The 12,239-nt window shown below is 46.1% G+C and overlaps 1 protein-coding gene across 3 annotated transcripts in view; it reads left to right on the forward strand.

Annotated features, from left to right (window-relative positions):
• The window catches only part of CDKL3 (cyclin dependent kinase like 3), a gene marked incomplete at its 3' end in the record, with an annotated part of 74,617 nt that extends 62,751 nt beyond the window's left edge, over window positions 1-11,866 (forward strand). For all 3 annotated transcript variants that reach the window (XM_080922731.1, XM_080922729.1, XM_080922730.1), the window contains one exon: window positions 10,925-11,866. In XM_080922731.1, coding sequence (XP_080778857.1) covers window positions 10,925-10,993 — 69 coding nt within the window. The remainder of the gene's footprint in view (window positions 1-10,924) is intronic.
• Window positions 11,867-12,239: the final 373 nt, after the last annotated feature.

The following is a 12,239-nucleotide window of genomic DNA, read 5'->3' on the forward strand; positions in this document are numbered from 1 at the left end:
AACTACAAAAAGAAAAAATAAAACTTCTCTGACCAAAGTTAACAGGAACATTATTCTGTGGGCATAGCATAGTTATTTAGAAGGCAACTGACAGGCACATCGTGTCCACTTAGAAAAAACAACTATAGTGACTTCTCCACCATGGTCTGAGACCTCCCCAGGTACAAGTGTTTGGCTACACAATACCAAGTATGAATTTCCTCCTCTGGAGTGAGTCTCCAGTCCAATCAGAAAACACTTGGTTGCCATATAACAGCCCTGCCACTACTGCACCAGTGAACTCACCTTGCCTGGCTGCCTAGTAATTTTACACACAGGGTCCATAACTCAGTAAGACCATTGAAGGCGGTCCTCCCCAGCGGCGTGCATAGCACACTGGTACTATGAGCCGGCAGAGAGGAAGCTCCCATCCCATTTCAGTTTGATTCCTCTTAAGTTCTGTGACCAACTCTTTTCATTTTAAGATTTTTAAATTTACTTGATGTATTTGAGCATACTATAGCTGTCTTCAGACACACGCCAGAAGAGGGCATCAGATCCCATTACAGATGGTTGTGAGCCACCATGGGGTTGCTGGGAATTGAACTCAGGACCTCTGGAAGAGCAGTCATTGCTCTAACCACTGAGCCATCTCTCCGGCCCTCATCAGTAGACTGTAGTTCTGGTGGTCAGTCAATAGCTATAGCAAATTTCCGTATTGTTTTAGGGAATCTAGGAGGCTCTCCTGATTAACAATCCATAGGGAGGTACCATGTAGCATTAATAACTTTCAGCATGGTCAGTTTTTACCCCCGCTATTCTCCCAGCGTTTCCTTCTCTCTTGTATTATTTTGAGGCACATCCTGGTATTATGTAATTGTTTCCTAAATATTTCAAAATCTACCTCCAAAAGTTAAGTGCATCTTTAAAAAATATGCCGTTGCTTATCACAGCTACAAATTGTTTAAAACATCAAAACTCTAGTGAACATTAAGGAAGCTTCTCATGTGTCACGTTTAACATTCGGTTTGAATCAAGTGCCTTTTAACCTTACATTGATAACGGGCTGTTCTGTTAAGGCACCAAATGAAATTCTGTTGACTACACCTGGTGCTGAAGATGTCGCATGAGCACAGGTCGTTTGTTCACCCAGTGGAGGCAGGTTGTGATTCTAGGCTTTAGAAGGCTTGTGGAAGCCAAACAGCCATCTTCACAGGTGCCTGGCTTGCACACCCTGGCATAGCGCAGGCCAGGGATTGTGGCTTGTCGGTCCTCCTCTGGCCCTTGTACACATGCCCCTTTAATATTTTTCTTGTTCCCGTCTCATTAAAAGTCTGTGCAGCTCCTCAGTATTTACTGTATCAAACAAGACAAATAGAATTTGTTTACTGATAATCCATGGGAAGCAAATACTGATTTGCACAGACTCACCATCCTGTTCTTCCATGACACTAGGCACCGTGGGGGTGAGGTAAAATATCGATGCCCTGACCAGGCATCCTGAAAGGGACTTGCAGCCCGTGAGCCTCTGCAGGGGCGTCTTTAACAGGGCAGACAGCTTCTCCCCCGCTCACATTTGATGCTAACTGCAAGGAGCCTTCCCCAGCCCCTCGTCCCTTCAGGCCCTCCCCTCAGCCACCATCTGGCTGTCTCCGCAGGCCCATGAACAAACCCTGCTAATTGATCCTCCCGTAAGCACGGGGATCTTCTGTGGCGGTAAAAGCAGAAACAAACAGAAGGGCAGGAGAGGGTGACAAGGCCAGTACAGGTACAACACCCACAGAAATGTCATGCTCTTCACAGAGAGCCACGCCTGGGTAGCTCTGAGAGCAAGGCACCTGGAGTAGTGGCAGAACTCTCTTGCTCACATGCTGGTCCTGTGGACTCCATTGCTAAGTATGGAAAAACGAAAGCAGTCTAAAAGCAAGGAGAGTACACTGTTTGAGGCCGTAGGTGGCCCGTTTGCAGAGTGCTTGACTAGCATGCAAGAGGCCCTGGCTTTGATTCCCAGTGTCCCACAAATCAAGCGTGGTATCAATCACCTGTAACCTTAGCTCTGGCAGGAGAGTCAAGGTCATTCTTTGCTCCTTGGTTCTAGGCCAAAGTAGACTACAGGAGCAGAGGGGGGAAAGGAGAGAGAAGGAGCAGAGAAGAAGGAAGGAGAGGGGGATAGAGGTGGAGAAGGAAGGAAAAGAGAGGGAAGGAGGGAGGGAGGGAGTAAAGGGAGGCAGGAAGAAAAGGGAAGGCAAGCCACCGCTTGAGACCATGGTTAGAATGTGAGATGTGGTGAGATCCCCAGTGACTCCAGTGTTCCGAGATGACCTGTCCTAATAGCTTATCATTTGACTTTAATGTTTTAGAAATGCACTATGTTTGGAAACAGAACTGGCCATAATTAGCTAAAGCTTCCTCTCCCATGACTCCTGGCAGAGCTAGAAATCTGAAGGAGTGAGGCAACCAGGCAGACCCTCCCCCTCCCACAAGGTCACAGTGGCCAGCTGGACTGGCATAGGGGCTGCAGCACAGAGAGTAGGCTGTGCCCAGCAGACAGGCCACTTCTTTACTGCCAGCCCAGGGCTGTCACTTTATGAGAAGTCACTTTAATGACAGGTACCCAGTTCACACGGTCAAATATGCTGCCCAGGTGCATTGTTCCTCTTGTGGTAGGCGCCGTGGGTGTCATCTCCTGGTATTTGGGTGAGGCAGGAGCTTGCAGTCTTGATGACACTGAGCAGTAAGCAGTGACAGGACGTCATCTAACATAAGGTACACGACTCCTGTAGCAGGCAGGAGCACAGGTGTGCTGTGGCTGAAGCCCAGACAGCCCTTTACCTCATAACTGTCTTCAGACAAATGTCGGGATCTGAAGTACGGCGTGGCCGTGTAGACGACACCACCTGTTCTCAATGTCATGTGTACACTGCGCATGTCACAACCACATCAGCAGGCAAGGGAGGCTGTAAGTAGTCTGAGCCCTCTGCCTGCTGTGTTGGAAGTTCAACACGGTGCGTTTATTCTGGTGAAAGCTTCCGGAATGATGTTGCTTTTCCCTCGACAGCCCATGCAGGCTTTCTGCAGTCAATTACAACTCCCTGGTTTTGCTCCTGGGGGATAAGCTCTGCCTAATAGAAGGAGAAATGTTCCCCTTTTGACTCAGAATGCAACTGTGTCACAAAGACAGCCTCGGGACAACTAAACATCACTCACAGTGAGCATTGTGTCCTTCAGCAAACGGGTGAGTCGTGCCCTAGTCGCTACTGTCTTTTTTGCTAATCAGATCTCCTTAGTTAAGGATCAAAGTTTCCTCAACTTTTTATTCTCATAGCATGTAACAAAGAGCAGGAGTTCAGGAAAGCTGTGTCCATAAATAATGATAACGTGAGGTAGGAAGGAGGCCGAGAAAAAGGTCTGGAGGAGCCGTGAGATTCTGGGGTGCTGGAACGACTACATGGCAGAAAAGCTGACCTGGGGTTTGAGCATCACATGGACTTAACAGGCTGAAATATAAGTGTTGAGTTATTGTAGGTTGGGTGTTTATGTGTGGGGACACTGGGCTAAGCTTGTACCTGTACCCTCCTGGCAACTCAAGGAGAAAGGCAGGTGCTGTCTTAGTCCCAGGTTAGAGAAGGTTCTGGAGAAGCTGTGTCAGATTGATTTTTCTCAGAGACACGCAGTTGGTGAATGACATGGGCAGGATTCAATCCAGTCTAACATGAAAGGTAACTTTAAATACTGGACTATCCTGTTCTTTGTTCTAGGAGTGAATTCAGCCATTCACTTCGTTGGGAAAACACGGCTCTGTTGTGAAAGCATTGTTGGTCAGGAGACTAGAGTATGCAGTGGGCAGGGAGCAGTGGGTTCGTGCGTGAGTCACAAGTGAGGGATCACAGACAACTTGGGTGCTGTGCTAAGGAAGTGAGATAGTCTTGGGAGGCGATGGAAGTACTAGATGCTTGTTCAGGAAGTGACAGGACCAGATACGGCCAGGAAGACGGCTCTGGCGTTGAAGGGTGGAGTAGGAAGCATTATAAGCAGTTAGCTGCTCTACTACAGAGCCGGAACTACAGTCTGGGCTGGGGTTGTGGCCCTACCTGCAATCCCAGCACTCAGGAGGCTGCAGCAGAGGATTGTCAAGAGTTTGTGGCCAGCCCGAGTTACATAATGAGTTCCAGAGAAGCCTGATTGCAGTGAGACCCCGTCCCACACAGAGTACTTCCTAGAGAAATTTTTGAAGCTGGATCTTCAGGAGCTCCGTGAACAGACCTGTGTTTATGTGATGTGTTTTTAAAGCCCACCCACCAATTCTTGCAGGGAATATGGAGAATGTGCACACATGTGTCACTTGTAACTGAAACACTGTGACTGTCTCTCTTATAATCCTCATAAATGGCACTGTTATCACATGATCAAGGAGACTGAGACCAACAAAACGGAAAGCTCCCACAGACCCTGTTTCTTGCCTGTGTTCTGGATGCACACGGGACTCCCTTGCCCTTTGTGCGGCTCCCATTCCTGAGCTGTGTGTGTCACTCTGAGGTAATGTGTGTCAACATGGCATGATGTCACAAAGGGGACTGCTCATGAAGAGATACACTCTGCTATTTCCATGGCAGGCATGTCCTCATGGCTTCCCACCCCGTGTATACTGTGACAAAACATGAGATTTCCTGAAACCTCACATGCCACCCTGGGGTCATAGCAACACATTTGACATACCCTTCATTTAAATAAATGCCTATGGGGATTTCGGCACAGTTGGACGTCACTCACCCCAAAGTGCAAAATTTTTAGATTGGGGATGATTGTCCTGAAAAGTGTATATAAATTTTTCAAATAGGAAAATTTAGATTCTGGAATCTGAGGTAGTCAGGTTTCATCCATATGGGATAAGGGCTGTGTGACCTGCATTTTCTAGCCCTCCCTTTGCCAGGGTTCCTTTTGCTGTCTAAAATCATCTGATATTATGGAGCTGTTAATTTTAACTATAGAAGTGATTGGACTGGAATTTTATCCTTTAGAGACAGATATTAAATATTTACTAAGATTCTAGTGCATGGAATTTACCTCAGAATGGCACAGGGCAGTGTCCTGGAAGACGCCTAAAATTAATGCTAGCCTTGGGTTGATGATTGCAGGAACAGATAACGGGGCCTTAGCCTGCCTAGGGAAGTGGGGTCATTATACTGTTCACCATATTGCATAAATTTGTGAGTAATTATGACCTTTATAGATGTTAAAAATTATACGTGTTACATTTGTTTAATTATTATGCACATATACATATCATACATGTTTGAAAACAGACATGTTTGCAGTGATTGATCTTTGGGTAGAGGGCAGGGTGAGTCGTACTGGGCTCTCACATCAGTGCTGGGAGAAAGAGAACGACTGGTGACTTTTCCAGAGGCTCGTTTGCCCACTGGCCCCTCTTCTTCCCGCAGGACGTTCTCCTCACCCATTAGCCACCTGGGTCAAACGTGGGCTACCCTGGCGTATGGGTCGGTGATGGCTATATGTGCATCTCGAACCATTCATCTGTGTCCTCAGAGCGTTCGTGTCTGACTTCTTTCATTCTTTGCAGGGCTTTCCACCTAACCAGCCCGACATCCTGTGGCACTGCTATCATGGCATCTCCCGAGGATTATAAAGTGAAATATTAAAGAGGCGATAAGACATCAAAGAGTAGATGCTAATGCTTTCAAAATGGCGATTAGCTGGGGCGAGATCAGACCATCTGAGGGCACGCTCACACTGGTACACTGAAACTAAATCACCATATGTGTTTTTTTTTTTTTCCCACAAAAACAGAAATAATCTAAAGACAGTGTCTTAATTAGTGTTTCTATCACTATGATAAACACTATGGCCAAAAGCCATTTGGGAGAAAGGGTTTATCTCAGCTCACAGCTTGTAGCCCACCATTCAGGAAAGTCAGGGCAGGCACTGAAGGCAGAAATGTAGGACCAGGAACTGACTGCAGAGGCCATGGGAGAGTGCTGCTTACTGGTTTGCCTTTTATGCCTTATTCAGCCTGACTTCCAGTACACCCCAGGATCGCCAGTCAGCCTTGGGGGCCTTCTCAGAGGCTATGAGAATCAAGTGATCGGTTACTAGAAAGACACATCTTAAGAATTATAATCTCTAGTGTGGGCTTCAAAAATAGTTTTGGGAGGTTGCTTGTGTTTCAAGCAAGCAAGCTGTTGAAACAACCAAATGAGTCACTCTGGGGAGTGGGTGATACTGTGGGCCCTTCCTGGTTCGAGGCTGAAACTGGGCTATGCTTGTGGTAAGGAACTGGAAGAGAAGGCAGAGCTGACTCATTAAGATTTCAGAAGCCTGGTATGTGGAGCTAGGAGTCTCCTGCTGTTGCCAAGGTAACAGCACAAAACTTTCTTATCCAAGGGCTTGACCCAAGGGGAGAGGAATGGCTGGTGCTGGTTGGCCACTCATCCGTGCATGCTGAGGAGCTCACGGAACTGCGGGGAAGGGAGGTGGTCTTTCTAGTGTTACTCAGTTCTCCAGAGTGCTGGTTTGAGAGACTCTAAACGGGACGTCTCGGTGTGAGTGCAGTGCCCATGTATTCCAGAGGGAGGTGATGACCTGGGGCTGGAGTCATAGCTGTTGTGATCTCTAAATATGGTGCTGGGTCCAAACTCTGGACAGAAGCTGTGTTGTAGCCGCAGGAAGGATAAATGATACTTGTAATGCTAGCACTGGATGTGGTGAGAAGGGGACCCTGAGTTCCAGGCCAGCTTGGGCTACATAGTAAACTCTTACCTCAGAAAGTTAAAATAAACTAACAAAAATATACCTAGTAGCAGCTTTTGCCACAGTGGTGGTACATGCCTTTCATCCCAGCACTTGGGAGGCAGAGGCAGGTGGATCTCTGTGACTTCCAAGCAAGCCTGGTCTACAGAGCTCATTCCAGGACAGCCAGAGCTACACAGAGAAACTGTCTTGGAAAGCCAGACAAGTTAGAAAGCTTTCCTTATACTTAGGTATTTCATCTCCTCTGACTTAAATGTGTCTGTACAGTCAATAGGATTTCCATTGGATTTCAGTCCTGACCAGTTTTAAAAGCTCACTTAGATGGCTGTAGCCAAGCCTCTGGTGTCCTTAGGTGGAAGCCACCTTTATTTGTTTCTGTCACATTCACGAAGGGACAAACATGGGGTGGCTCAGAGCCAGGCCTCCACACTCTGGCAAAACCACTTGGAGATGCAGCTCAGGGGATATGACCCCCCCATTGCCTGTGCACACAGGCGTATTCGGCAGTGGTATGGGGGAGTGTTTCTCCACTGTCTTCAAGACTGTATGAGACATTTCTGTACCTAAGCTCCTTGCCTTAGTCCAGGGGATCTAGAGCAGAGGGGCCTATTAAGGAGACGCCTTCACCTGTAGCCTCCTTCGTATGAACCCTGCCTCAACAAAGTACAAGGAGTGTACTAAAAACAATCCTATGACCCCCCCCCCCCAACTATCACATGCCTGACCACATGCACATACACACACATGCACATCTGCATGCATGCACTGGCATGCACGTACACAGGATAATGATGACAAGTTAGAAAGATTTAATTAAAAAAGATTTTCACATGAGTCTGATTTGGGTCACTCTGCTGGCTCCTCCTGGTTTGGGGAGAGAAGTTGGAGGAACCCAGGACTAGGGAAACATAAGACAATTTGTCATGAGTACATACTACAGTATGCTGTTCAGCAGTTGAGCTGATGCATGGAATGTGGGAGTAGCAATGTGGAAAGGCCTAGAAAGCATACTGAGGGGTAAAAAACAGGAAGACGGAATGAGATATGTGACAGTATTGTTCATATAAATGAAAATACATGGACACCATAGCACACACCTGATATGAACACATACTAACCAGGAGCAATAAATATAGTGGAATGATTGCTTACAAGAAGAATGGAGGGATTCCCCGGGAGGGAAATAGGGTGATGGGCGCCATTTTCCCTACAGGGCCGATGGGCTGTGGAGCTCCCGGTGGGCCTGCCGGAGCGTGTGTCGGAAGCCGGATGGTCCTTGCCTTGCTATTGCCGAATGTTATTTCACTGGAAGGCAAGATAAAGGCAGAGTAGGGCAGCACGAGGGGCCCACGCGCTCCCTGGGGGCTCTTGGAGTCGGCTGAGGCCTTCACTTTGGGGCTCTGTGTCCCTAGCGCTGCTGATGCCTGAGACTGGGTTCGGAACCTGTCTGCGCTACCGTGTTCTCGGGGCACGGCCATGCCGTGGGAAGTTGAGCTTTCTGCCCCTGCTGAAATTCTGGCTCAGGCGGAGCCGAGCTTCCGCTGGGAGGCAAAGCGCATGCTCTAGAGTGTCCGTGGACTTGTGGGTCTTAAGTTTAATTTCGACCAACTAGGCATTGCTCTGTTCCTTTGCATGTGCTTTCCCTGTTGTGTCGAACTGAAGGATGAAGAAAGCCATCTGTTGGGTTCTTTAACCTATTGAGATAAAAAAATAAAAATAAAAAAATAAAGAATGGAGAGAGAAATGAGACAAATACGTTTGTGCATACATATATCCACAGATACATGATATGCATACACTACGTACATATGCACATGCATACTTGCCTACACAGATGCGTCCATAGGTACTAACTACTACATACATATGTACATACATGCATGCACACATATACAGATGTGTGCATATGCACATAACTACATACTACACTGATGCACGCATATGCACATACTACTACACACATGCATACATATATACTAACACATATACAAAAGAACCCTGGGTGGACTGATTAGGGTATAATGTGCTATGAACTGGAAAAAAAAATGTGATTTAATGCTCTCTATCTGAGGTTTAATAAGTAAGAAAAACATTAAAATTTAAAAGAAAATAAAAATTAGGTGCACAGGCCATGCCGTTTGAGGCTTTTCTTGCCCAGATGTTTGTTGCCAGCATGGCTTTCTCAGTGTTGCCATAGCGTTTTGATATTCTCACTAAGAGAAATTTAAATGTGGACTTTGGATGGGTGTTTTGGAACTTGCCTGCCCCTGTCAGGTGTATGAGGCTATTCTGCTCTATAAAATGCTTAGAAGTTGGGCTGCAGCAATGGCTCCAAAGTTAAGAACATGCTCTTACAGAGAACCTGAGTTTGATTTCCGGCATTCATGTTAGGCAGGTCACAACTGCCTGTAACTCTGGCTTCAGAGGATCTGATACCTTGCCTTCCTCTAGACTCTGACGAACCTGCATTCACACATGTACCCCCCTCCCATAGTTATATAATTAAAAATAAAACTTTTTCAATGCTTGGGAATTTATTTATTTTTAAATTAAGTAAGTTGCGTGTATAGGCATTTTGTGTGCATGTGTGTTTGTGCACCACATGCAAAGGCCAGAAGATGGTGTTGGATCCCCTGGAACTGAAATCACAAACAGCTGTGAGCTGCCACAGGGGTGCTGACCCAGGTCTTATGGCAGAGCAGCTAGTTCTCTTAAGCAATAAGCCATTTCTCAGACCCCAGGAAAATACTCTGTATTAGTTTCCAGACACCAAGAAGTAGAATTAAGTATTTGCTATTGTATTTATCTCAAATACAAAAGCTATACTAACAATGAATGAGAAATAGAAAAATTCAATACAGGAAAGGAAAGAAAATTCTCAATTCTGTTTGTCTTGGTTTTCTATAAACCCTGTCCACTCTCTGTATAAAGAGAAGCCCGAGTGCAGGTGGATCAGGCTGGGGCCCTGAATGTTGGGACCTGGTGTCTCAGCAGCTGAGATAGTGCTGTAGCGTTCTAGACCAATACTGCAATACAAGGGCGAGACCCTCAAGCCAAAAGCACAAACCATTTAAAAAGAACATTTGAGGGCTGTATAAAATAAAAATATTTGTTTAAATTAAATATATTTTAAAAGAATATAAGAGAAGGCTCAGAGGCTAAAAGTACTTGTTGCTCTTGTAGAGGACCTAAATTCAGTTCTCAGCATCTACATAGGATGGCTTACATTTACATGGTTCTCAACCTGTGGTTCATTACTCCTTTGGGGACTGTATACTAGATATCTTGCATGTCAGACATTTGCATTAAGATTCATAACAGTAACATAATTATAGTTATAGAGTAGCAACAAAATAATTTGATGGTTGGGGTCAACACAACACTAGGAACTAGGGTCCTATTAAAGGGTCCTGGCATTAGTAAGGCCTTAAAATCTCCTGTAACTTCATTTCTTACAGATGTGATTCTCTCTTCTGGTCTTTGGACACCTGCATGCATGTACAAGCGCACACTTATCATGTAAAGCAGTATTTCAGTAATAAAGCTTCAAATTTTATGGTTAACGAGTGGGTCTAGCTCAAGGTACATAAGACCTAATGTGTTCCAAAACCGCCCGTGCTCAACAGCTACCCAGTGACAGGGAGATGTGTGCATCGAATGGCTGCAGTCTGTGAGGAAACTGCTGTTGTGGATTCTGACAAGAAGTGAGGAAAGCCCTTGTCTTAGGGTTTTATTGCTGTGAAGAGACCCCATGACCACGGTAACTCTTATAAAGGACAACATTTAGTTAGGGCTGGTTTCAAGTTCCGAAGGTTCAGTCCGCTCTCATCACACAGGAGGAGGAGCTGAGAGTTCTACATCTTGATGCACAGGCAGCAGGAGAGACTGCCACACTGGGTGCACTGGTAGCTTAAGCATAGGAGCCCTCAAAGCCTGCCTCCACAGTGACACACTTCCTTCAAGAAGACCACACCTCCTAACTGTGCCACTTTCTATGGTCGACCATTCAGACACATGACTCTATGGGGCCATCCCTATTCAGACCACCACTGCGCTCATTCCTTCTGGAGATGTGGGCACAGTTCGTACCAAGGTTTAACTCAGTCAGCACCCCACTTGTCCAGGGGGCAGTGTGTACGACTGGGAGATGTCCCTAACCCTCTGTACTTTCCTTCAGCAGGTTCCCGCTGTTTGCAACATCTTTCCTGGCTGGTACAAGAGAGGCAACCTCAACTGGCCATCCTGACCTCCCACTGGGTCAACCCCCACACCCTGCAGAGATCTTGCTTTTCTAAAGGTAGAGTTGGACCCATCCCACTTGAGAGGGCTCATGGCTGTCACCCACGAGAGCACAGGGAGATTCGCACTGGGAGCTCTGAGATTTGGTCAGAAAGAACAATACAGCCTCCAGCTTGTTGTCTGGAAATCTTGGATCCTCAGAGCACACGAAATAAAACAAAACAAAGTTTGACTCTTTCCAAACCACCCAGCTGTTAGAAAACTGAGCCGCAGAAAATGGCTATGTCTGGGCTCTGGCTGCAGCCCTTGTTTGGAGTCATCAAGCCTCAAGTGTGGATAGATCCCAGATGTGACACCAGATGTGACATCATTGCTGACTTGACTCTTCTCAAGGAGGCCCCAAATAAACATGGAACAAGGAGAAGCCATTCCTACAGTGCTGTGCTTGAATTCCTGCCTGTAGACTCCAGTGTACACGATAAATTGGTGGTTATTTTATACCATAGGTTGGAGTAGTCTCTTACATGGCCATCAAAGTAAATGACCTGTTGTCTTCAATACTACCAGCCAGTGCACACTGAGGAAGAGAAACTAGCCAAGCGTGGTGCCTCAGGCCACTGATCCCAGTACTCAGGCTGAGGCAAGTAGTTTACTCATGAGTATTAAGCCACCTTGGGCCAAAGGGTAGGACAGTCTCAAAAAGAAAAAAATAAAATAAAATAAAATAAAATATAGATGGGTAAAGGCAAAGGTGGTGGATGCTGTTGCAAAATAAAAATTAAAAAAAAAAAAAAAAGAAACCGAAAATGACTAAAACTATGAACAAAAACTAGAAATTCATGCAACCTCCTGCTCACTGCTTGGCTTTGGCAATGAGTGAGTGAAAGTGTCATTGTTATGTTTCTACATTTATAAAGTTAATTAGCATCCGGGTGTGGAGGTCAGAGGTCTCTCCTTCCATCCTGAGTCCCTGCTTGGCAGCAAGTGTCCACAAGCTAGCCCTCCTGTGGGCCTGGGTTTGTTTGTTTGTTTGTTTGTTTTTGTTTTATATTTGTTTGTTTGGGACAGATCTGGTCTGGAACTTGTGTAAAGCAGAGGATGGTGGCCTTGAACTCCGAGTCCTCTTGCCTTTATTTCCAAAGTGCTACAATCATAGGCCCGTATCACTAGACCTGCTTAGATGACAGTGTTTTGCTCCAAGTCAGACCAAACCATTGCAAGAAGTCGGTGAAGTACAAGGAACATCAGGTCAG

Source organism: Micromys minutus (genome assembly GCF_963924665.1).
Source record: "Micromys minutus genome assembly, chromosome: 10".
NCBI classification, from domain to species: domain Eukaryota; kingdom Metazoa; phylum Chordata; class Mammalia; order Rodentia; family Muridae; genus Micromys; species Micromys minutus.